The sequence below is a fragment of the Leuresthes tenuis genome, unplaced genomic scaffold (assembly GCF_036924035.1).
Source record: "Leuresthes tenuis unplaced genomic scaffold, fLeuTen1.0.hap1 SCAF_14, whole genome shotgun sequence".
Lineage (NCBI taxonomy): Eukaryota > Metazoa > Chordata > Actinopteri > Atheriniformes > Atherinopsidae > Leuresthes > Leuresthes tenuis.
The window spans coordinates 7,771,410-7,797,459 of NW_027325368.1; the positions used below are offsets into that span (position 1 = coordinate 7,771,410).

The 26,050-nt window shown below is 40.3% G+C and overlaps 4 protein-coding genes across 4 annotated transcripts; 2 read left to right on the top strand and 2 right to left on the bottom strand.

Moving 5' to 3' along the window:
• Window positions 1-26: 26 nt before the first annotated feature.
• On the bottom strand, window positions 27-6,076 carry LOC140268870 (uridylate-specific endoribonuclease C-like). The gene is made up of 7 exons (XM_072363863.1): window positions 5,987-6,076; window positions 4,228-4,327; window positions 3,126-3,237; window positions 2,900-3,021; window positions 1,681-1,793; window positions 1,219-1,372; window positions 27-1,121 (listed from the first exon to the last, which is right to left on the bottom strand). Exons 1-7 carry the CDS (start codon window positions 5,995-5,997, stop codon window positions 861-863), a joined length of 873 nt encoding a protein of 290 aa, XP_072219964.1. The 5' UTR covers window positions 5,998-6,076; the 3' UTR covers window positions 27-860.
• A 1,088-nt stretch (window positions 6,077-7,164) lies between these two features.
• Window positions 7,165-11,245, top strand: pak1ip1 (PAK1 interacting protein 1). The gene is made up of 10 exons (XM_072363806.1): window positions 7,165-7,480; window positions 7,998-8,160; window positions 9,321-9,441; window positions 9,538-9,612; window positions 9,706-9,758; window positions 9,850-9,995; window positions 10,125-10,222; window positions 10,342-10,441; window positions 10,662-10,791; window positions 10,962-11,245. The coding sequence occupies exons 1-10, from the start codon at window positions 7,403-7,405 to the stop codon at window positions 11,069-11,071; spliced, it is 1,074 nt and encodes a 357-aa protein (XP_072219907.1). The 5' UTR covers window positions 7,165-7,402; the 3' UTR covers window positions 11,072-11,245.
• Window positions 11,246-11,349: 104 nt separating this feature from the next.
• Window positions 11,350-13,475, top strand: LOC140268818 (transmembrane protein 14C-like). The gene is made up of 4 exons (XM_072363807.1): window positions 11,350-11,687; window positions 12,915-13,016; window positions 13,100-13,187; window positions 13,262-13,475. Exons 1-4 carry the CDS (start codon window positions 11,612-11,614, stop codon window positions 13,320-13,322), a joined length of 327 nt encoding a protein of 108 aa, XP_072219908.1. The 5' UTR covers window positions 11,350-11,611; the 3' UTR covers window positions 13,323-13,475.
• Window positions 13,476-13,512: 37 nt separating this feature from the next.
• Window positions 13,513-21,285, bottom strand: LOC140268819 (serine/threonine-protein kinase MAK-like). The gene is made up of 15 exons (XM_072363808.1): window positions 21,028-21,285; window positions 19,241-19,295; window positions 18,639-18,760; window positions 18,361-18,440; window positions 17,602-17,734; window positions 17,024-17,195; window positions 16,737-16,904; window positions 16,017-16,340; window positions 15,577-15,764; window positions 15,371-15,492; window positions 14,871-14,981; window positions 14,407-14,481; window positions 14,212-14,319; window positions 13,838-13,933; window positions 13,513-13,757 (listed from the first exon to the last, which is right to left on the bottom strand). The coding sequence occupies exons 1-15, from the start codon at window positions 21,198-21,200 to the stop codon at window positions 13,606-13,608; spliced, it is 2,079 nt and encodes a 692-aa protein (XP_072219909.1). The 5' UTR covers window positions 21,201-21,285; the 3' UTR covers window positions 13,513-13,605.
• Between the last annotated feature and the right edge of the window lie 4,765 nt (window positions 21,286-26,050).

Sequence of the window (26,050 nt, forward strand, 5' to 3'; positions counted from 1 at the left end):
TTAAACATGAAATAAGATCCACAGTCCACTCCCCAGTTTTATTAACATCTGCATATTAAACGCCATAAATCCAAGCAATGCCAATCCTGTCAGATTTATGTAAAGCTAGATTGGATATACATGAAAAGGAAATTGTATTTCACTAATTATATTGACATATAATTGTGTACGTAACATTATAAGTATGCCAAAAACAATTATTTTACGCTGGTTCCAGGATCTTGATCTATAATGAGTCTAAATGTGTCACCTATCTAGCGGCTTCTTGCACCTGTTTGAAGTTTCTGCCACACTTTCATTGCTGTGTACTGGAGTTGTTTTTAGAGTGCAAAAAAAAATGGATTGATTTGCATTTATCTCTTCAGATATTCTAAATTCTTAACGTTTGTAGGTGCCAATAAAAAAATCCAGGTACTTATGTCGTGGACTTTTTCGTTCTTTTTCTTGATCAGTTTTTGCCCATTTAGTTGTCTGATAGAGCTTCCAAGAAGCTAAAAAAGTTACATTAATGTTTCCAATAAGATTTCAACTCTTTGACAGAAACTTATACAACTACAGAGTTAAACCAGCCTAATTTTTCAAACAGAGGAGAATACAAATGAGTGGCAGTGTAAACAAACAATTCATAATACTCATATGTATCAGAATACAGTATATAACAGAAATAAGATGAATAGACATGTATGTTCCTTACAGATTATCAATCAAGATCAGATTTAGAAACAGTTTATGCTTTTAGTGCAACGATAACAACTTTCTTCAGGTTTGTTTTGAGATTGTACCGCACAGAAACTAAGTAAAAGTTGAACAAAAGATCAAAAATGTTTACAGGACAGCAAAGAGCTCAGCGGGGAGCGATGTTACAAATCTCTGTTGTTGCTGCTGAGCAGTTTGGGGTAGGACGTGCCGATGGATCGGCCGTGTCGATACACAACCAGCTCCAGCATGTACTCGTCCACCTTCACCTTCACAGAGGTCATCTTCTCTGTCGACATGAGGAAGATGATGGTGAAAAGAGCGACCTCGAACTCTGGACTGACGCCAATGAAGGAGCCACCAATCGGCTTCACCAACCCCTTCCAGCTGAACTGCAGGTTCAGCACATGGTCGTCCTCATCCGGCTTTCAAACAAGCAAGAAAAGGAAAAGACTTTCAGCAAAGTTTACCCAGAGTGGTAAGTATATTTACGTAGACCGACATGACACGTCGGATTCTTACTGTGTCTTTGTTGTCTCTTGCTTTGTAGCCTTTGTAGTCGATGTTACCGTGTTTTTCCTGCAGGTAGAACTGGACCCAGTTGTGGAGACCCGTGATCTCATGGCCGAATTTGGTCTCTCCAACAAACACATGTTCGAAGCCACAGGAATCCTCGCTGTGGAAGAAAAGGAATTATTTACTGTGCTTCCACTGTAGGTGAGACGGCAAGATAAAAACACTGAATGTGACACAACCTGTGACTCACCACTAAATATTGATTATTAAAAGTATGCCGCTGTGACTAAAAACAACGCCAGCGCATGCTCTAACTCCAATTTCGTCATTAAAAGAAACAAACACTGAGCAAAAGATGGTTAAATGTTCATGAAAACTCTGATTCTGCAGAAAGGAAACCACTCATTCAGTGGATGGTTAAACTACTGCCTCTGCAGTAGCTCCCCCTGGTGTTACAGTGACACTCACCCTCCGCTCCTGTCCCTGTGGTAGAGGCGGAACCAGATGTCAAACAGCTGCCTCTTGAACTGTGCGGGGTCGGAAGGCGACTGGCCCTTCCTGACCAGATAGTCGTGGGCGCACTGTGACCAAAACCAGACATCCTATTTTCAAATCGACTCAAACAGTGCGGTGAAAAACAGAACAGGCTAAAACTCTTTTTTTTTTTTAGGGGAAAAGTATATTTTTGATCCTGAAAACAGGAGATCTGACGTAGATGAGAAGGAGAACTAACATCTACGGCTTCCTTGACACAAAAGGGATATTTTGGTCCCAGCGTGCGAGGTGGACATGTTGGATCGCTTTCTGCTGCTCATTATTCTAACAAAGACGTAAAAGGTGCAAAATGTTTGGCCTTTTTATCCAATCTTATTCTCACAGCTGGGTCAACATAAGCTATAAGGCTTCTTAGTGAGGTGAAGGTCTAACTCCGGCCACATGACTTTCAAAGAGTAATTCACACCTTCATTACCTCTCGTTCAGATTATTGCCTTTTTGTTTTGTTTTTTAAATGTTGGTCTTGATCAGTTAGTCGCCTGCAGGCAGTAAAACAACGCAGCAGCTCGCCTTCTGACAGGAGAGAAACAGCAGTGATTGCACCTGAACTGGCTTCCAGTCTGTATTCAGTTTAATGGACGTCACCCTTACCGCTCCAAACCTTAACAGTCTCACACTTCAGCCAGAGCACCAAGATCCACACTGAGATGCCTTTTAATCTGTGGAACAGCTACTTTTCAGATAAGAGCTCATTATAAAAAGCTGCCGACAAACTATTTCTTCTCACTGGCTTTCAGTTCTGGTTGAGTAGATGTAGGCTTTTATTGTGGAAGTTCAGTAGATTTATTTTACTCTGGTTTTCTTTGATAACGCCTTATGATTTTAGTTTAAATCTATTGCAGATTTATTGTTTGATTATGTTTGTAAATTTGGCTTGTACGGCACTATGATCAACTGAGGTCATTTTTAAATGTGCTATAGAAATAAACTTTGACTGGTCATAGGCAGTATTTTGGCATTAGACTGGAGAGATTGTGAGTCACAGATGATCAGCAGCTAGACTGATTCAGCAGCCAGCCCTCATGCAATGATAAGTCATGACCAGTCATCCCAATTCATGAAACACTTGTGTGGGAATATTGACCTTAAGGTTTGTGTTAAAGGATGTTTCTATGTGATAAAAACGCTGTACCTTCATGACATCAGTCTCCACGATGGCGTCGATGAAGAGCTTGTTCTCTTTGAGCTCCTCAGAGGTGACAGTCTCTGACACACCGGTGGACATCTCATAGTTGTCCAGCAAGTTGATGAAATCTGCATAAAAGGGAACATGTTTGTTAAACTTGTGAAACATGCAAAACAGAAACGTGAAAAGACAGAAATAAAGGTCACAGATGAAGACCCAAACGGCTACTTACGTGCATATGTCTCAATTTTCTTCAGTTTTTCTTCGTTAACATGTGAAAAGAGAGGAGCGCTGGCCCGATCTCGTGCGTAGTTACTGCCCTGAGCCACATAACCTGCCCTCCCCTGAATAAAACACACACAGCAGCCAGCATGTTATCATTACACAAGTAACCAACTGACCAAGAATTAGTCATCAACACACCAGCACACACACCCACAAACACACCAACACTGTGACTTTTCTGCCGTAACGCGTCGACTTTCTTATTGTATTAAAATAAAAAAAAACATTTCAGATGTTATATTTTCCTCCATAACACACAAACATTTATGTCTTTCCTTTTTCTGGGACAGAGCTCCGACATTTCATCTGTTTTCAAATAAAACACCAAAAGTCTGACTGGATTCCCACAGACCGCCGACATTCACACTGTTTTGCCATCAACAATTCGAATGCTGTGACACCGAACAGTGGTTCATCAGAGAAACAGGGTTTGATTTTGTTTTCCCAAATCACACACGTATGCCGAGTCAGTCGAGATGTACACAAAGCGCCATCAAACTGTTTCACCTGCAGTGGGATATATTGTGACTACTCATTGGACATTTACCAACTATGTTCTCCAGTTTGAGCACGAAGTGTAGAAGCATGTTTGGACTGGATGGTGTTTAATTCACGATCTTTAATTTGGTTGTTTGTGTATTCAAGCCCAACACTCAGCTGTTTGCTGACTCTTTAAACAATTTTTTCGTACCTGTTTGTAACAGCAGTGTTTGATGCACTTCATCCTCACTCAGATTTTTGATAATCCAGTAAATGTATCACGCTGCAGGCTGCAGAGCAGGGAGGAGGGTGTACATGCTTAAATTGTGTCCATTTAATTTTGACAACTTAACCACCTCAGTGCAATTAAAGCCTTGTGCATCCACTGTGATCTTTGGACCAATTGCTGGAAGCCATTTGAACACCATGTAACACCAACTTTGAGTGATATCACATCTGCTTCTGCAGATAAACCGGCTTCTGGTCCAGACACGTTTGCATTTTATTACACCAACTTCTGAGAGCTTTGCAATGCAGAGAAGCTGCAACAATGGACTGGTGGTACTGACCTGAAGGGAAATGTTGTAATCAGTCCCCGGCCTGAGACGGTTCGTATCCAAACGCCAGAGTTGATTGAACACCTCGGTGAGCTCCTGGTTGGCCTGTTGACTGTGAAAAAGAAAGCAAAATCAATTGATTGATAATCAATCAGTGTTAGTTGTAGAAGAAGAGAAGAAAAAACAAGAAACTTTTCAAGGGGACTGATCTGTTTCTGATCTTCTGTTGTTTCTGATAACATTAATTTAGAAAAAGTATGTGAGTTGCAAATGACTTCAACGGCAGCAACGTCCTATTAAAGTTGAACAATCGAACGTTCCCGCCTACAGGACCCACAGCATCAACAGAATATTCCGCTGCATGTTTTATCCTCACATGAATTAACGGTAAAGAGGAAGTCTGGTTTTATTTGTTTTCTTAGTCAGCACAGCTTTGGAAGAGTTCTCCTTTTCAGCAGTTAAATCACTCAAAAGTGAGATAGTGCTGCTCAGGAAACCCACTCTGCATCTGTAGCCTCTGCTAAATAATGCAGTCAGATGACAGGCGTAACGAGGATGCTGCTGTAAACACAGAATGGATACAACTTATTGAGTGAATCAGCAGAAAACAGTGGCCTGTTTTACTCAGATGTTTGCTATTCTAGAAAGTTGAGGTCTCTGCAACATCGTGCTAATTCAGCATCAAAAGGCCAAAAAGAAAACATTTTGAAGCGGTGTAGCATTCAAAAAAAGAGGGAAACATTCAAAACGGTGTAGGACTGTGTTATAAATCAGCACATTAACTCAGTAGTCACATGCAGATAAAAACTGGGATCTCCTACGAAAAAGATCTACTTTATCTGTAAGCGATTCAAAGTACAGTTTTGTAAACTGAGTCTCGTCTGCAACCTGTACAGCAGCGAGAGGCCTTGTGTTGCTTTTATCCTTTTCACTCCCATGGACTCATATTACCTGAGGTGTTTTCTCTTTCTTTTAAATGAAACAACGGTAGCAAGGCAACACCTACAGTCCAGAGGGAAAACTTGGCTTTAGAAAGCACCACACTTCCATCATTAAATTACCAATAAAAGTACTTTATGCATATCCAGGATTATGAGATCAGATTTTCAGTCGTTTGATTGGATGTCACGAACGTCTCATCTCTCAAACAATACGATTAAAAGTGCATTAATATTGACACACCCTTACAGTCGTGTAATCTCAACAGATGGTGAGTAAGAGGCAAATGACAGGAAGGGGCACAAAGTGAGACTGAAACTCCTCTGTTCTTAATTTAGTCCGTGCACGGCTGCAGATATCACAAGGAAGGGAAGTTTTATTGCAGCAGAGACTGTCTCAACGCAACTATGTCCTGTTTGTTCTGTTGTATAACTCAACTCACTAATCACAACCAGACTCTGCTGCATTCACATCCCATCAGCAGCTCTTTTTCTTGCGCACAACATCTAAAACATCCACTGTTCAAAACATGTAATATGCACCGTGAACAGCTGTCTTGCCTGAAGGGACACTTTGTTTTTAAGTGGAAGAAAGGGAAAAACTAATCGTAAACACAGAAGACGACTTTTTCTCGACATAACAATCCAGAAGAGTCATGAAAAGTGTCGAGACGGCGCTTTGCTGACACCAAACTGCTCTAATTGACACAATCTATTGTCGGAAGTAGATCGACGTATCTGAGTTAAACTTGAGGACAACTGAACTGAACTGAAACTGAGGTAAAATGTAAACATTTAAAACGGGTCTCTGTCATTTTAAGGTTGAGACTTACCCCCTTGCCATGGTTTCTTTGAGTGGAAACGATTGACTTCTTACATCCCCAGAAAACTACGGTTGTATGCGGACAGTTATGTTAGCCGTCAATCATGACGAATCCGAGAGAATCAGCCAATCACAACACTTTTTGGCGCGATCTGTCCCGCCCCCTCTGATATTACAGGGGATGGTCTCATCCTGGAGTTGAATTAAGTGTTACGTGTTTCATGTGAGTAGTTTTTAAAGTCTCCACATACTTGCACCAGTAAGTGCCACCGTAAAAAAAGATGTTTTACCATAAAAATCTGTAACAACATATCCGTGATTATTCATACCCACATATCTCTTTAAAAGCGTATATCTGTAAGGATTTAGGTTTGGGGCTGTCATTTTACAAGCTTTGGTCCACAAATAATTCTTTATTCAAGGTAAAACAAAGAAATAACCTATTGGAAGAAAGCGTTATTGCATTTTTTTTAAAACACACACATTACAGTTGGATTTAGATAGAATAAGTTCAGTTTTAAAATTATTGTTGATTTATAAATTTATTGTCAATAGAAAAATTCATATTGTTACATTTGATTAGAGTAACACCTAATTTCAAATTCGGCTGAGTAGAGAGGGTTATAGTTATCATATTTTTGTCATATATGTCTGATAACCCGTAACGAAACAATGCTAAATGTATCATTGCTCTACTGCGTGTTGAATAGGAAAAACTAAAACAGTAGAAGGTCGTTGACATAAGTTTAGTAAATCAAAAGCAAAGGAGGTTGGTCAAAATATACGTTATTAGATTCAGGAGAGCCTCTACATCTGGGAAACAGGAAGCCTTTAAGCAAAGAGGAACAATGTGTGGATAAAAATAGGTTGAATATTACAAAATAATGGCAGGCTTTAAAAAAAAGTTTGACCGGTTTACAAATGAGATATTAAAGAGAGAAATGATCAAGTTTGATGTGGAAGTAATAAGTTTAAAGTCTGTCGTTGAAGTGGTGCTTAATATGTGTTTCATTGCCTTAATATTGCCTTAAATATACAATAGTAATTGAGAGAATGCGCCTATTTTCGCTGTTTTATTCTGTTTAAGAGGTGACCCACACAGTAACGCTGGGTGGTGGTAATGAGTCTTTATGTTGGATTCCACCTGCCAAAAAAAAGAAGCAGAAGAAGAACACGGACAAACTGCTTCTGCGCAAGCGCGACAGATCCGCACGTTATTTTGGTTGTAGAGAAATATAGCAAAAATTTATAGTTTTATTACGAGTAAGTAGAACTACTGCGTCGTTAGCATTGTTTGTTTTTTTTACCGTAATTTTCGTGTAGGAGTATATTTGGACAGTTAGTAGTTGCTGTTGAAATAAGGTGACAAAATTCTGACTGAAAAAAGAAGTTTAAATTAATTAGCCAGCTAGCCTGCAGGAGCAGCATGGCAACTGTGGTGGGGCTCATCGCTGGGAGCTACGAGCAGATCGCCTTTGGTTTCCGAGTGAAAACTGGTGAAAAAGTGAGTTGGACTGTTATTTCGCGGCGGTGTGTAAATGTCATCAGTCTGCAGTGGATGTTTCTATAAGATTACAACATGTACGTAATAATAAAATATTCATTCTGTCATGTTATTATTTTGAATACAACGTTTAATGCCTCCTCTTTTTCCACTTTAAATAGAAGTAATGAGTTACAGTGATTGCAGGCATTACATAAGCTATAGTCTTTACATGCAAACACATGGATGTCATGTATTAAATCCAGGAATTAATGACTAAAAATGAATTCATAACTAATTGAAGCCTTTTTTTAATGAAAAAGAAACTGGACTACCACCTACCAAATGCCTCAACAAAGTAATTATTTACTGTAAGACAAGGAATTGTCTCTTCTTGCCTCCTTTGCCCTATTAAATATTCAGTAAACCTTATTTGTTAAACCTTTTGCTTGGGTAAATAAAGTTGTGTAAATTGCAAGGTTGTTTTCTCTAACAGTTGAGTGTTTATTTGACAGTGTCCTTTTTCTTCGTCATGCAGGAGTGGACAGCTGAGGCTGAGTTCACACATCACGCTCACACAGCTTCAGTATCGGCCGTGGCAGCAAGCGAGAGGTTTGTGGTCACTGGAAGCAAAGATGAGACCATACAGTTGTATGACATGAAGAAGAAAACCGATCACGGGGCTCTGCTTCACCATGACGGTATGATCAGCTTATGTTGTCTGGTTTTATGAAACAAAACCCTAACCCTTCGACTTGTGTTTACTGACTGATCGGACAGGACGGAACAAAAAGATGTCACTCACATTTCTTGTTTTATTCTTTGAGATGTCTGAGGAAATATCTGAAATGTCATCAACAGAAAGCAAAGCAGAGAGACAAAACTGTTTAAACAGTTTCTTTAGTAAAAACAACAATGCAGGATATGACATCACAGATTGATTTGTTTCTACATTACTTTGACATTTAGTGGATAAGAAATGCCGTTCTCTCCTCTTTATCTGAAGAAAGATTGTCTTTATTCATGATGAAGAGGAGACACAACCAGTTAAATATGTGCAAGAAAACATTCTCGTGTTAAAGAGAAGAGCAAAATAAGTGAATTAATTGATGTAAACTGAAATGGGAAAACAAAATATCGTAATAGAACTGATATCTGTTTGATTCATTGTGCTTTTTAACATCTTAATAGAGTTTTCATACCTGCATCTTCCACCTTCGTATAGACAATATGAAGTTGAAGTCACGCCACAGTGACTTTTGGGTGAATGAGTTTATGTTCCATATTATAAGGATCCCACCAGGATTTGCAACTCTTAAACTTGCACAAAGTGGATACACTCAGTCCAAAAACATAGTTTGCAATGTGCAGGAATCTGAGCAGATGTGGTGTATCAGGGTCAGTGAACAGGTTCAGTGTTTGGATCCATGTTTTTTCAATTATCTCTCCCTGTGGTCAATGTCTTTCTCACTTTTCCCATCTGCATTTGTCCTCTTCTTAACCTGATTTGACCATTTTAACCAAATTTTTAGCCAAACTAAACCAAAGCTAATTGGTCAACAGGTAGATGATGCTCACATCCCAACGTTCATGTCAACGTGACATACATTCTTGTTCTTTATTTTTCCATACTGATTAGAGATCTCATTGTGTTCTTTTCTTTGACTTGTGTTTAAATTTATAGAATTAAATTAGTTATAATCGTGGAGACAAATTCATATATTTCCCTCTTTATTCTGGGCTGCTGGATTCAGAAATATAAAAGATAATCCCGGAACTACCCATGGTTAACTTTTGTAAGGGCAATAAAGACAGCAGCTTGTGGTCTGTAAAGCTGACTCAAACACCCTTCACTACACAGGCACCATCACTTCCCTCGAGTTTTATGGGACGACTCACCTACTGAGCGGAGGAGAGGATGGGCTCCTGTGTGTGTGGAGCACAAAGAAGTGGGAATGTCTGAAATCCATTAAAGCTCACAAGTAAGAAACATCCTGCAGCTGCACCGTTTGTTGTTGCAATAAATGTTGCTGAATGAGACAAGTTGACATTCTTCCTTTAAACCTCCTTTTTCTCAGGGGTCATGTCACATCACTGTCCGTCCATCCTTCTGGAAAACTTGCACTGTCGGTCGGAACAGATAAGACTCTGAGGTAAAACTCACAGCTCTCCTGAAAAGTCCGTTAGGCAGATGATTCATTGGGAAAAGAGAAGGAACAGAGACTCTTATTTTTTTATCTTTTCAGAACATGGAATCTCATCAACGGAAGATCAGCTTTTATTAAAAACATCAAACAGAGTAAGTTTCCCCCTGACTCTGTGTTAAGAATAAAAAAGGCTTTTTGTTGAGTAGAGGTGACACCAGCCTGCTTTCTTCACACCTCTAACAGATGCACACATTGTCAGATGGTCTCCAGACGGGGATAGATACGTGGTCGTGTTGAATGACAAAGTGGATATCTACAAGCTGGAGACGGCCTCCGTGACGGGAACAGTCACAAACCCAAAGAGGATCTCATCCCTTAAGTTCCTAAATGTGAGTTCTTTGGCCCACACTCAATGACACATATGCAGGCTGCAGTTTAGAAGATTAATGTCTTGTAATCGAGCCAAACTAAGACATCAGAAAGTGACAGTAAGTGTTGTGACCCTCTTCGTCTTACAGAACTCCATCCTGGCTGTCGCAGGAGACGATGAAACTGTGAGGTTGTGTGACGTGGGAAAAGCACAATGGGTGTGTGAGTTCAAGGCTCATGAAACCAGGTGAATTCAGTGTATTTGGTACAGCTGTGAATACTCTTTCATTTCTTAGCGTTTGAATGTGCTGAGGAAAAAAAAAAAGGACATTTGTAATTGTCTCCATAATCCTTTTTTGAATTCAGAGTGAAAGCAGTTGATAGTTTGATTGTGGAGGATTACTGCGTGCTCGTGACAGCTTCGAATGACGGCTTCATCAAAATGTGGAAAATCCATCTTAAAGAAGTAAGTCTCATGTTTGTTTTTAACATATGAATAATGGTCATTCAGCTGCTGTACCTTCAACCAAAAAGCACGTACACATTCACATTTGCGGCAAAGTTCAGTTCATTATTATATTCATATTTAAAAAATTACTTCTGTCGAATTGTTCTTGTTAAAATATATTTTTCAAAAGTCAGTATTTATGAGATTACTGTGCTGATGTGTCTCTGCTGTCGAACAGGATCTGGAGTCTCCAACCCTACTAGGGGAAATTAGCACAACAGCCAGGCTGACGTGCCTCGCTGTGTGGAAACCTTCATCAGTGCAGCCGATCGCTGAGGAACCAGCGTCTGAGGCAACAACATCTGGAGGTGGAGTCATGGAAGCACTAACTTCCATTTCACTCAATCTATGTTGTTAAAAAAGTTAACCCCTAAAGAGTATTTTTACACGAAGAATAATCCAGACAGAAATGCGTTAGTTTTCAAAGATGTGTCTCTTTCTGTGTCGTGTTAACACTCATCTTTCCTCATATGTTCAGAGCTTTCTGAGGTGCTTACAAAGAAGAGGAGGGTCCAGATTACAACAGAAAAAGTGATTCTGGAGGATGAGAGCAAGCCCAAAAAGAAGAAAAAGGACAGCGGAAAATAGTTATGATATATGCTGAAACACAATGAGTGTTTTATTATCCATGAACTTTATTTTATCTTAGTCTGCCATTTATAAATTTGCTCTATGTGCCTCACTGAGTTAATTAGCTGATCTCACGGTATTTTTCAGTTTTCTCAAATCAGTTGTCTTTTAAATAAAAAAAATGTCACGAATTCTCTCTTTCTTGCACAGTTTTAAGAAATGACTATATTGATCAATTCAAATAACGTGAGTAATACTTTTATTTTGAAGGCAGTTGAGTTGCACCGGAAGTTGAACGTTTCCTGTTTCCGGTATTCTGAAGTCGCCAACAGAAAAGCTGTTGCATACTTTTGGTTTGTGTCAAGCTTTTGTTTTTTAATCTCGTAGGTCCATTTATCACTAACATACCGAACCTGATACTCAAGTTAAAACCCTGGAAAACTTCTTCCTCGCCGGGTTGTAAGTTTACCGGCTGTTTCTGGTTCTGTGCGACTAAACCGATCTCAGGTCTGTCCTACGGTTTTCATCGCGGTTGTAGCGACGTGTTGTTTGGTGGTTATGGACGTAGACTGGATTGGGTTCGGTTATGCCGCTCTGGTGTCAGCAGGAGGAGTCGTTGGTTATCTGAAAGCAGGTTGGCGCGGTACCCAGACATCTAATCGTTCATGTCTTGTAGCCAGAACAGAGCTTTTGTAACTTGGATGTGTTTAAACCAAACTCTGTAAATCCATTGGTGCTTCTCACTGGAAGCAGGTTAGTTAGCTGGACATTTGAGCTATTAAAATGTGAAATCAAAGTGTGCTGCTGCACCATTCCTGCAGGAAACCCAACTTTCACAACATAAAACTGCACTGAAATTCACTTGTAACCTTCATAAAAATATACTTTGTAAAGTGTGATGTTTGCTGTTAATCCTGATATGTTTTCACTTAAAAAAAAGGCTTTCTGACAAATATAGATGGCTACAATGGCAAGAAAACATGCAAACCTTTTGGAATTTCATGGTTTTCTGCATTAATTTGTCATAAAATGTGATCTGATCTTCATGTAAGTCGAGGGTACAGACAAATATAATGTGCCTAAAATAATAACACCAAAAAATTCAGATCTTTCACGTCTTTACTGAGCACACATTCAACATTCAAAACGGCAGTGGAAAAAGCAAGTGAACCCTTTAGTTAATTACCTTAAAATAGCTCATTGGAATGAGGTGTTAGCTTATCTGGAGTCTTTCTAAGAAATATGAGTTTGAAGGTGTGGACTGGAGCTACTTTGACTGATAAAAAACACTCAAACTGAAAAGATTGCTCTGCACGAGAAGAACACGCTTGTGAGCCGTGCCTCGCCAAAAAGAGCTTTCAGAGGATCTGGCTAACGTCTGTTAGTGAGTCTAAAGGATGTAAAACGCTGAACAAGCTGGGTGTCCGTGGCAGAACACCACAGAAGAAGTCTTCTGTGAACCTGAAGAACATTTTTGCACACCTGAAGTTTGCAGATGAGGACGTTGACCCTGCACAGCGGTACTAGTAAAATGTCCAGAACTCAACTCAAAAGAGAGCCATACACATAAAGCAGTTCTGCCAGGAAGAAGACAAAAATTCAACCTGAACTCTGACCCACAGCTTACAGGAGCCAGTTATTAATTCCAAGGGTCCACTTGCTTTTTCCACCTTTTTTTAATGTTGAATGTGTGTTCAATAAGAATCTTTTTATTTATATTTTTTTATGAAGATCAGATCAGATCTTATGACAAACGAATGCAGAAAACTGAAATTCCAAAAGGTGGGCACACTTTTTCTTGCCGCTGTATTTTCTGACAGAAGCGAAGACGAACCTCACACTCGCTGCACTTCCTCCCCAGGCAGCGTCACCTCCCTGGTGGCAGGGCTCCTGTTTGGCCTGTTGGCTGCTGGCGGTGCTTATCTGGCATCTCAGAATCCCAAGAATGTGTGGGTCTCTTTAGGTGAGTGAGTTCAGGCTGCTCCGCGTCAGCACGACTGCGGCTTTCACAGACTCCCAACGCCACCTGTTTCCCTTGAAATGCAGGCACTGCAGGAACGCTGGCTGTGGTGATGGGACAGAGGTTTCTCAGCTCCTGGAAGTTCATGCCGGCTGGTTTGATGACTTTAGCAAGGTAACGCTGATGTCCGTATGCCCTGACGCCTGGTGTGGACTGTTTGAAAACACTTGTTTGTCTTCTACCCTCAGTGCACTGATGCTGGCGAAGATCATCAGAGGAATGCTACAGACAAGATCGCACAAGTCCTGAGCACGTTTTTGTCAGTCTGGAAGTACTTTGAATGTAAGATTTAAAGCATTCCCAGAACTTTTTCAACTACAGTCTGTGTTTAAAACTGTTTGCATTATTGTGCTGCTATTGAATAAATAAAAAAACTCCGTCGACACTGACAGTCGTGTAAAACTGAGTAATATTTATTAGTGTGATAAATATTGCTACATACAGTCGGAAGCACGAAACACATTTCTTGGGGGGAAAATTGCTTCTGGAGCTTTTCCCATGAGTCACTGGTGGAGCCGAGCGGGCTGCTGGGCTACCGGTTGCCTCCGTATTTGGCGGTCCAGTCCACTCGTCCGTGCACGGGGTGCACGTTCGAGTTGCTGGTGAGGGCGGACCTCGCTATGGAGCTGCTGCTGGATCCTGAGAACTGAGGATTCAGAGATCTGCTCCTCCACCCTTCGGCTTCTGAATTCAGAGAGAAACATAAAGTAAAGAGCAAAAACTGACACAAAGCTGCATCTTTACCCGCTGATGACGGCCTTTACCTTCCTTTGAGGGTGCCAGCTGTTTTAGGGAGGTCTTGCTTTTGGGTGTTTTGATTTTAGTGTCAACTCTTGGATCAGCAGCAGGTGACAGATCCACTAAAACACAAGCAAAAGGAAAGTTACAGTCCATCATGAAAGCTTTCCAACTCCAAGAGGTGCTATTTATTTCAAGTTAATATATCATTTAAAGACTGATTATAAAGACTTTGTTTGAAAATAAAACTTAACCACCAGGACACTTCTCAGATTAAAGCACGTTTGACCTTACAAACTACATCTCGAAATCTCAGAATATTCTCTTGTATGATTTGAACACTGAACCTAGAAAGATTGAGCCAGAGAGAAATAGTATGAAGGGCTGAGTGCTGACTCACCAGCTGAAGGACCTCTTATGGGTGCCAGTACTATCCTCTGCCTGCCTGATCCTGCCTTGACCTTCTGGAAAGGTGACATGAAAGTCTCGAAGTTGCCCACGAAAAAGTCTGGAAAGATTACCAAAAAAAAGCTGATGTTTCTCTACTTTCAGTAGAAGTAGAGAACAACTTTTTCACACCAAATTTGAGAGATACCTTTGGAAAGACTGAGATCCACAGGAGTCTTTTCTTTCAGTGGCTGCTTGTCTGTTATTTTCTGAAGACCAACATCTAAAACCACATCACAACAACGAAAGACAGAGCACGGAGGAGGTGAAAGTGATGCTCCACCAGCCGAAATAAAGCCGAGGGTAAATTCACTTCAATGCAGCTCACTGGTAAATAATCACTTTGCTTTTGTCTGAGAGACACTGAAATTAGCTGCAGTTTGTAATGCAACATTATGTAAAAAACTTTGGGAAATTTAAATGTGCTGTCAAATCATCATAGATCTGCTTAATTGAGCTCAAACTTTTGGATTAGTTTGCTGGATCAGCTCAGATCAGACCACTGCTTGACTTCGGTGTTAACATAAACTGCAGAACAGAGGACAACATGGGGGCCAGAAGCTTTGTTTTCCTCTACAACGTTAAGGACAGAAATGTTTTAATCACTCTTACCCTGAACCAGAGGAAACTCCAAGCCTTGTCCTCTGGTTAAACACCAGCTGTCCATCAGATGCTTGCTGGCCATCTTGCTTCCCAGAGAGGAGCTGCTTTTTGGATTCACACCTGAAAAAGACCAACAGCTCAGGGTGAACTTAAGGTCCCCAAAACACCGACCCAAAAGGTCGAGTCACCTCAGCTAATTCAGAATATCTTCCTGTGGTCAAACTGATAATATCCTGTTTGTTGTAGTGTTGTTCTGTGGGGTTTAATTCTTCTGATTTAAGCACAAAAGATGTTTCTTTCACTGTTAGCCACTAGATAACAGTGAAAGTGTAGTTTAGCCACTGAATGTAGTTTAGCTACAAAGGGTGATGGGCACGTGACCGGAGTCACCTCAAAACCCACAAGAAACAGACACAGTCCTCAACCTGGAAAGCAGAAAGCAACTGAGCTAAAAGTATCATTGTTATTCAAGGCTGTTACGGTGTGAAAAATGCTTTATTTGCTCTTACCAGGTATGTATCTGGACTGCTGGAGATAGTGCTGCTTGGCAGACGGGATGACAGAGTCAGTTCTGTTCGGCCCAGTGTTGCTCTGCAGCTTTCCTCCTGCACTGTACTTTGATTCTGAAGATCTACGTAGTTAAAGACGTACAAACGGATGTGATCAAAACTTAGATGAAAAAACATTCTGATCTGAAAATGAAAATTCCTCTAACCGAAGGCTGGGCTTATCCAGAGTCCGGTTCTTCAGAGAGGTGATTGTGGGCTTTTTAGAGATGGAAACTCCATTGTCGGCATCGTCGCTGTCGTCCCGGCTGACTGACTTGAAAGAAGTCTGGACCCATCGCCGACGTCCCGTCCGAGCCCCTGACACGCTGTTCTCTGCCCCCGTGGCGGCTCCCCACTGTATGTGTGGATGTAAAGATGTTTCTGTCATTCTTTGCTTTGTCTAAGATACGAAGCTTTCGCTCTGTAGTTAACATTCAAAGATTAGCCAAAATTTGAAGTATAAAAACAGGAGGAAGGGTATTATAACTTGTGACAGTTTGCTCTAAAATGCAAGCCTACTCTAAAGCATCATTATCCTTGCAAGAGGTGGAGAGTTTTGCTTCTTTCTTTTTGTTTTTTTTGGTAGGTCTCACATGAACATGTGTACCTGAGTGATGCCTACACCTTGCGAGCTTCCTGGCTGCCTGTTTTTCACCAGGCTAAGCGGCTCCTTCTGCCCCTCCGTCAGGGTGCTCGAGTTCTCCTGAGGAAGCCGGATCTGCTGGAGAGGCTGATGGACGAACTGGCTGCAGCTCTGTGGTTCTGATTGGCTTTTGCTGAGCTCGAACAAGTCCAGGTCTGTCCTGCAGAGGGACAGATGCTTTGGTTCTGCAGCTGCCTCTGGCTCCTTTTCTTGGGGCCTGTGTTGCTCTGTGTGCTTCAGAGGGGCACCGAGTGTGTGGCCAACATGAAAGTAAGGATACTTCAAAGCCTGGAAAGAAGAAAATCAGCAGCTGTTCATGTTCAAGCATGTGTTTTTTATTCTCCTTGAATCTTGCAGTTTGACACAAAGATGTTTACAGAAAAATGTCACGTACAGCCTGGTTTCTAAAAATAAAAATGTGGAGAACTGAAACCATTCTTAAGGAGTGAATTTTGTGGCAGACTGTCTCATCACATCCAGATGTCAGCTTTGGTATCGTATCAACTGCCAAAGTAAGCTGGCTGATTCACGCTTGTACCACTGATGCTAAAAACAGATTCACCCGAGGTGCGTTAAACGTTCACCAAAAGACTCCTTAACCGTCTGGATCCCTGAATTGGCATAAAAATAGATCGATGTTTATTTCGACCATTCTAAACGATAAGTTAATGCCTTTAAACGTACCTGAGCGGCACTCGGCCTTTTCTCAGGGTCCCACTGCAGCATGTCTTTCATCAGCGTGACGGCCAAGTCACTGGCGTTGGGAATCAGAGATCTGAGGCTGGTGGGAACGTACTTTGGGAAGCGGAAGTTCATGGAGGCAGCCAGGTGGAAGCCTTCGGGCCAGTCCGACTGATGTGATGAGAGTGAAAGTTAAAGTTTTACTCTTATCAAATATGTCTCAGCACAATTCACGTCACTGAGCAGTTTGATATTCAGAGCATTTGAGACTTCTTGTGATGGCTCCTCACCTTCTTCAGCGTTCCCAGCACCTGACAGATCTTGAAGATCTCGTCTACCTCGCTGTTGCCAGGGAACAGGGGTCTGAGAGTGTACAGCTCCGCCATGATGCAGCCCACGGCCCAGATGTCGATGGGAGAGCTGTAAGATCTGGACTTGAGCAGAACCTCTGGGGCTCTGTACCTGACGTAACACCACAGAGGAATAGATGGTGAGAACTGGACGCAGTGGTTTAACTCTGTTCTTTTATGACTTTATCTTTGCTCGTTAAGAAAGAAAAAACATGACTTTTTTTTCCTTTTGCTACAGCATTGGAAAACAATTGCAAAATACTACATATACTAGTGTTGCTTTGCATTGATGCCCCAGTAAACAATGTTTATGTATACTATAAACAGGGGATATCAGCTGATTAAACCCTTATAATGTGAACACTGATGATGTCTAAATGTTTATGTCCTCAATAGAATTACCTTTCTGTTATCAGCAACCAAACTGTTTTTAAGGTACTTGCTAAGACATTTTATAGCAGACTGTTCGTCACAGCAAGCTGTCCGTGTGCCCTGATAGTTTGTAAAACCAGTCTCACCATCTCGTGGACACATAGTCTGTGTAAGGCGGCTGCGAGCGTAATTCTCTCGCTAGTCCAAAATCTGCAATCTTGACCAGCTCCGGGCCCATGCAGAGCAAGTTTTCTGGTTTCATATCACGATGGAAATACCCTAAAAAACAAGAGGTGCTCATTACAACCTCTGCTGAGCCTCATATGTGCACATATTTGCATGGACATTGAAAAGCTGTTGCCTCTACAATTGTACTATGATAGAAACCACTTATGCTAAATCTACCACCAAACGTGACTCCCTACGAATGCACATCAGCCTTAAGAGGCCTAAATCTGAGAGTCAAGTCAGCCCTTTACGTTGAATGGAAAGGAAAAGACAAAGGGAGGAGTCTCTTACCGTGCTTGTGCACAAATGCTAAACCAGATAAAACTTGGAACAGAATGTTCCTTATCTCATTTTCAGAAAACATCTTATCTTCCCTGGCAGGCGCGTTGTGGTAAAAGAGAGAAGAAAGAAAGAGGATAAAGAAAAGCACTATGCAAACAATTTGGTCTTATTGAGGCAGGAATGATACTAAACCAGCACAAGTGCAAAAAACTGTGCTTTTTTTCCCCCCTGAGGAGTAAAATTTTGCTCTTCGGTTCAACTCCCACCTGCTCTCCTCAGTGAGGTAACATCTCTCATGGTGACTCGATCATTGGCTGTTTGACAGCGTTTTACGAAAGACGGCAGATTTAGTTTATCCTCTATCTGTACTCAGCAGCTTTCCTGAAGTCACCTACCGTTTTTATGAATAAAGGACAGTCCCTGTAATATCTGAAATGTCATGTTTCTGATGACTGACTCAGGGAACAACTTGCTTCTGTAAAAACGAAGACCAACACATGATGACTCAAGCTGACCTAGATAAATCTCACATTCTAAATCAAAATGGAAAAGCAAACCGAAGGATTAAATATCAAAATATCTAAAAGGCTGCCACATTGATTGTTAAACAATAATTTAATGAAGGCACTGGGATTTCAGGTAATAATAAATATAATGTCTGATGTGTTCTTACCTTTCATTCATGAGCTGATAGAGGTTTTCTCTCATGTACTCAAATACAAAGTAGAGGTAGTCATTCTCCCTGATCACTTCCTTCAGTTTCACCACATTAGCATGGTTTAGCTTCTTCAGAGACTGAAACACACAACAGAATCACAATTAAACCAGCTAAAAATGAAGTAAATCATAGAAATGTCTAAACAATAAGCCCTTTCATTCAGCTCCTAAAGGTTTATGAGGAGTTTAAGACAACTAAATCCTTCTGTTGACGATGGGTTTGGATGTGCAGGCCCAGGGAGTATTGATTTAAAGCAGATTCGCTCCCTTTTGCAGCGGATCGCATTTAAAATGTGTTCAATTTCAACATTTTCCTGGCTTATTGTCAAACAAAATCTAGATAAGACAGGAGTTGCAGGGGGGTGCTCGGTAGTCGAGTGGTAAGGAGCACGACCCATGTTGGCAACAACAGTGTCGGCAGTCTGGACTGTGCCGATCTTTCCTGCATGTCTTCCCCAGTCACCCTCTTTACTGTCTCTCTCCACTGACCTTGTCCATTAAAGACAAAAGAATTTACGTTTATTTTACTGTTTAACTTAAAACCTTAACTTTTCTTACCTTCACTTCTCTCAGATTCAAGCACTCGTCCCAGGAATAAAACTTCTTCTTCATCCTGTTGGGGGGAAAAAACACATTTCCATGTGTTTATTTTTCTTTTCTATAAAAGTAATACCTGAAATGATTCCCTCTTTTTCTCTAATCAGAGTCCTATTTGACAGAACAGCAGTCACACGCATCTTATCATAACAGCTTAGGTTTTCTGCTTCGGACGACTGCAGGCTTACTCGCGATCGCTCTGTGAAAATGTGTGGAAGTAAACATGTCTGAGCTATCTCTGTCACTTAGTTTAGGTACGCAAAGCTAAACGTGAATTTATAACCCTTAAAGTTGAATTTGAATAATCCAAGAAACCCAACTAAGGTTATCTTGATTAATCAAAACAATTCTGTTCCAAACGTCGCAGGAACGAGACTCAAACAAAGAAGAGTGTTTAGTCAGCAACGGTCAGGTCAAATGAAATAAATTAGTTTTTTTTTAAAGGTAAAAGAAAGGAAAAACATTCATTCTGGTGAAAACTGTCCCCATGGTATGACGTGAAGGTGGCACATTAAGGGCTTCTTTTGTGAGCTGAAGTAAAAAGCATCGTGATAAGTCCTGACTACTGTGGAGGAAATTATCTGAAGAAATAACTGACGAGACAATAGGTGTGTTTGACTCGAGGTAATGAGCATGCTGGTTAAAGTCTGCAGGACGTCACCGTGTCACATGACGTTAAGACCTGTGGTAGCTGCGGGCGGGACAGGTCAGGTGCTGCAGCTCCTTTGCCCAGACTGGCTGAAAGCTTCACCAACACATGGGACGCGTGATGCACTTTTTTCTCTGACCTCCAGATCTGTTCTCTCCTGTGATCATCTCTGCTAAACAGGATGTTGTTTATTTGTTTTCCCATTCTTACAACTCATCCTATTCATGGGCACATAATCCTCATGGTAATGATAGTTGATATTAATCTCAGATCTGTGTGTTTCAGTAAAACAGAAATAGATAAATGGTCTCTCTAAACAGAAACCAGCACTCTTGTCTACCAGATAAGAGTGATGAAACAGCCCGAAAAGGCCTAAAGCCCTTCCTTTTCTCTATCCTCTGCCCTCTTATCAAATTCATTCCATCTGTGACCCGAACATCAACCTAACTCCACCAACTTGTCCCAATTCCTGGAGACAGGACTGAGGAGAGAGGAGGCTTTCTGAAGGAGCTATGATTAGGAAGAAAAGGTGTATCCTTTGCTGAGGTCTTTTCAGTCTAACACAAGTGCATCCTTTGTTATCCCACAGTGTGAACTGCATTAAAAGATCATAAAACACAGCGGTAGGCTATAACAATCAATTAGCTAATGACGCAGATGTGTGCCACACATCACAATTTACTGAAATGACTTTACAATGATGGGTCAGTGTTGTGATGAGTAGCACTGTAGTGTCACTTATTCATGTCAATTCCAGACAGAAGAAACCTTTAAGTCATTTAAGGAATAAATAAATGCTAAATTTGGCCTTGGTATGATTTTTTTTAAATTTAACAGTAAAATACTAATTAAATGGTGATAATAGTGCAACACTGTTGTGCCCAACACGAGGGTAAAAATAAACCTTCTCAATTCAAAGGCTTAACTTCTGCAACATGTGATGCAAACACAGAAATAAATTTCAAAGGTTCAATTTCAAAGTAATTTTTTAGCTTTAGAGCCTCAAAGCACCACACGGCAGCAAATCAACGTTTAATCAGCTTAATGCTCCGAGACTAAATGACTTTGTCCTTAGCATGATTGGTGGAGCGTTGCTCACCTCTTAATGGCCACCAGCTCCCCAGTCTCGTTGCTCTTGCCCAGGAGCACACTGCCATACGTGCCGTCCCCCAGCTGCTTGAGCATGGTGTATCGGTTCATCGTCCACACGGAGCCCCGTCTGTCCTTCGGCCTGGAGGCTTGACTGTCCCAGACACTCCAACAGTTGGTCATTGTAAACGCGGGGACATCCCTCCACAAATCAACAACACCAGCGCTGCTTCAGTGAGGCCACTCAAAGGCTTTCACTGCAGAAAACGCACACATAAAGCATCCTGTCATCCTTTATTTTTCCTCTCTGCAGATGAATGAGACAGGGTAGTAAAGCGAAGCCTGTTGCACTGCTACTAACCTTTCCCGAGCAAAGCTTTCACGGCGGCAAAGGTAGGGCGAGCCCCCGTGAGAGCAAGTGGATTAACGTCATCATGTGATTAAGAATATGTGTCAGGAAACAGACTCACCGGAGATCCAAGAGGTGCAGTTCAAGTCCAAGAGTTTGAAAATAGGACCACAGTGACACATTTGTGTCAAGTCAAGTTGTTATCAACAGGTTAAACCATCAGGTCTGGAGTTAAAAGAACATAAAAATACCAGCTTTCTGTTACACTCATTAGTAACTCATTTATGTATGAATTATAGTGATGATGTAGCTGGCAAATAACTGGGTTTCATGCATATTAAAAATACCAGACAACTTATATTATATATACATATTTGCCTTTGACCTAGTTTGCATACAGTGCCTGGCAGCAGCTACTCACTAATTACACATGCATATAACTTCAGTAAATGTATATTCTAAATTGTGAGTATAATTGTTGCTTGTATTTTGTTTTAATCTTGTGCTTCATTATTTTGTTTTCACACTTTTTAGCATCCATTAACTTTATTTTTTAAGTGAGATCTTGTCATTTCCTCAATTTCCTCTTGTTTTTCTCTCATTTTTCTAAATCACAGCATTTCTAGATTTGTTGAAAAAAATGTAAATGGTTTTGGCAACTTTAATTTATTCTTATGAATTATTACTAATTAATAAAATATGGTGATTTTAGACTTAGATGACTTATCACCAGCTTAAATATAAATATTACGGTATATATATATGTAATTTTATATAAAATATTGACTAAATATTGTAAGGTGACTTTTCGTGCTATATAGACAGATTCAGTTACACTACAGTAGTATTTTCAGTAATACTAATAATAAAGTATGCGACAACGTTTGAATAAACTACGCCGTAACAGTTGAAATCTCCACAGTATTTGGGACATAAAATCTGACAGGTGACATAATTTGTTTTTACACTGGTGTCATAAAAGTTTTTTAACCCTTTAGCTAGTTAGCACATGAGGGTAACTTACCGTTAGGCTAAATTCTCTGGCTAAGAAGTTTAAAAAGCTAAATTTACCGCTCTGATTTTCAGTCATAGGATATAACAGACTCTTTCTTTTAATAAAAAAAAGTATTTATTCTATGTCACGGACTTAATCAGTTCAGTAACTTTTAATTAAATTACACATACCAGAGGAGACGCTACAACTGTGGTGTTAGCGTGCAATACTTTCTCCTTCCTGGTCGCCTAGGCAACAACACCTCCAAATGCAACAACGATGTATATGGAGCCGATTAACTAAATCATAAAAGACAAAAAATAATTAAATAAAATATAGAAATAAATGTTTTTTCACAGCTGACAAAACAACCCAGCCCTTAGAGCTATTTTAGTGGGTATTCTGCGACTTTCACAACATTTAATCACATGGATCATGTTGTTCTGTTATACATGTTAATACATACACGTTGAGAGTCCTAATAGCAAGGTCCATTGAGTCACATTTAAGAAAAGGTTTCATGGTTTAACTGTTTTGTTCCTTTGTGTTTTGAGTGAGCTCGCTTTAAATGTCTTTGTCCACCAAGCCAGTTGCTTGCTGTGGTACCAATATCCAGGTTAGAAGAAATTTTCTGTTGTTCTTTGGAATAAATTACTCTGATCTACCCAAAATATGACTTCTTTTAAATCTTTTTTGAAGACATACTCATTTGAAAATTAAAGTAGACCCTTCTCCAATTCTGAGGTTTTCCACATGACTTACTGCACCTTCTCACTACTTATTGAACAAAAAGTCAACCAAAATGTTGAAGCAGTGTGTGAAAAGATAGGTACACCCTGTGATTCAAGAGCTTGAAGGATCATCTTTAACAGCAATAATATGAAGTAATAGTTATTCCGCTATCAGTCTCTCAGATTATGGAGGAACATTGGCCCACTCCTCTTTGTTTGTGGGTATTTGTTTCTGCACAGCTCTCTTAAGGTCCCACCACAGCATTTCAGTCAGGTTGAGGTCTGGACTTTGTCTGGACCAAACAACACCTTGCTTCTTTTCTTTTTCAGACATTCTGTTGTAGATTTGCTGCTGTGTTTGGGATCATTGTCCTGTTGATGACCCAGTTTCACTCAAGCTTTAGCTGTCAGACAGATGGCCTCACATTTGACTCTAGAACACTTTGGTATACAGAGGAGTTCACGGTAGACTCAATGACTGCAAGGTGCCCAGGTCCTGTGGCTGCAGAAGCCCAATTCATCAGCGCTCCACCACCGTGCTTGACAGTTGGTATGAGGTGTTTGAGCTGATATGCTATGTTTGGTTTTTTCCAAACGTGCTGCTGTGCATTATGATCAAACATCTCCACTTTGGTCTGGTCTGTCCAAAAGACATTGTTCTAGATGTTATGTGGTTAGTTCAGATGCAGCTTTCCAAACCTAAGATGTTCTTTTTAGAGAGAAGAGGCTTTCTCCTGCAACCCTTCCAAACAAGCCATACTTGTCCAGTCTTTTTCTAACTGTACTGTCATGAACTTTAACGTTTAACATGCTAACTGAAGCCTGTAGAGTCTGAACTCTTGGGTTTTTGACCTTGGGGTGAACTTGCTGGGATGTCCACTCCTGGGAAGATTGACAGCTGTTTCTAATTTCTATTTGTGAAAAATCTTTCTCACTTTAGAATTATGGACTCCAAATATTTTGGAAATGGCCTTACAATCCCTCCCAGACTGACGGGCAGCAACAATTGCCTCTCTAAGATCATTGCTGATGTCTTTCCTCCTTGGCATTGTGTTAACACACACCTGAATGCTCCAGAGTAAACTGATAAAACTTCCCAACTCACACAAACTGATGATCAGTTAATCAATTGTATTTGAGTAAAAGCACCTGGCTGCTAGTCATCTTCTTAAATCCTGTGTACACTGCTTAGTTTATCGTACATTTTTGGTTTATTGTTTGTTGAAGAAATAAAAATTTCCCTAATTTTTAAGACCTGTTGGGACCAGATTATCTTTTTTTTTTATCATGTCCTGACACATGTGTTCTCTTTTTAATGTGAATGTTTTACTTTGATATAAAACCACTTTTAATAGATACTATTAGTTGTATCCATTTAGCATGTCTTATTGTCTTCTTTCCTGCTTTTGGACACACTGTCATGAATGTCATGGCATGTTGCTGTTTTGAAATCTGCTACATAAATAAACTTGACTTTTGCCACCAAGCCGCAGGGTGAACGTTAAGCCTAAACACTGAAACTGAAATGATCGTGAGGATCTTCCAGGGCTTTTTCTCTTTGGAAAAAGAGAATTTAACATCAGCTTATTACTGACAAGGCCTCGTAGAATTAAGCAAAAAGCTCCAGAAAAGCAGGCAAAGGAATTTTGCGATACCATTGGCTGTTGCTGGTCAGGAATGAACTTTTTTAAAATATTTTCAGTGGTGAAGTTATACATATCTTTCTTGTATCTCTGCATCAGGACTAGGCTACACTTTGACTGGTTTGGGGCCTGGTGATTAAGCGTTTATTATTATGCAATTACTGACCATTCCTGCACAAAAGTTTTATCTGGGATTATCCTCAGGTGAGCATGATTTAAATTTACAGTAAAACGAATGGTCTAAACTAGAACATAAAATAAGGCTGCTTTGCAAAACAAGGCAACAAGATTAGATAATAATGTGAGTAATGATGTATCACCAAAAGCAAAGTAGACTTTGTGTTTTTGGATGGTTAGAGCAGCTTGGTACTGCAGCTATGCATTGGGGTGTAAATGAGGCATTTTGTTAGAAGACATAAATAAGGATATCCTCCTGTTTAGTTTCCCTGGTGTTTACGCTTACTCTCAGCCCATTACCCAGTCATTTCTCTGTGGATGGATTTCACAAGTGCACCATCTATTGGCTAACCTTTCTCTGTGCATTTGTTCCTGACTTTGGCCCTGTGAGCCCTCTGATCCTCACATCCTCACACTGTGACACATGCCACAAATGTTCTAGATTTTTTTGCTCAAGTAAACCAACAGCAGGAAAAGCAAAATTTATAGATGCAGCTGTAAATCCCTATGGAAATGCCACTTGTATACTAGGGGCGATTACAACAGAAATGTTAGTATCCGAACACTTTTTTTAAAGTTTTGATCAGTCTTTGTTTTGATTATAATTTTTGCTGTATTACAGAAACAGCCGAATTAAAAGAACTCAAATAAAGGTTCAAAATAAAGGTTAAATATAAGGATCAATGATCCACGCATATTCAAAAGGACTAATTTGATCAGTCAAACGTGGAAACACCACGTTGATAGAAACATTATTCATAAATATCAGGCGTGGGAAACTGGGTTTTATCGACTAAGGACACGTTGTACCTCAGTGATTTTGACAGATAAACATATTAGAAGTTTGAATCCAATTAATATTGGATTTTAAACCGGCAGGAAATAATTGGTTTTGTTAAGTATCCGCTTTGCCAAATAAAGCGGTCCTTTGTTGTATTTGTGTTACAAGCAAAAGCAGGTTCATCGAGCAACAGACGCCTGCTGCTTGAGACATGCAGGCATGAAATGTGAGGAATGAAAATCATGACCAGCATTCTCGAAATGGCCATACTGTAGTAATATGACGTGCCGTGCATTGCACCTAACAACGGAGCAGTCAGATTGCTGACTGTCTGCGCGGCGGATAGACGCGTTTTTCT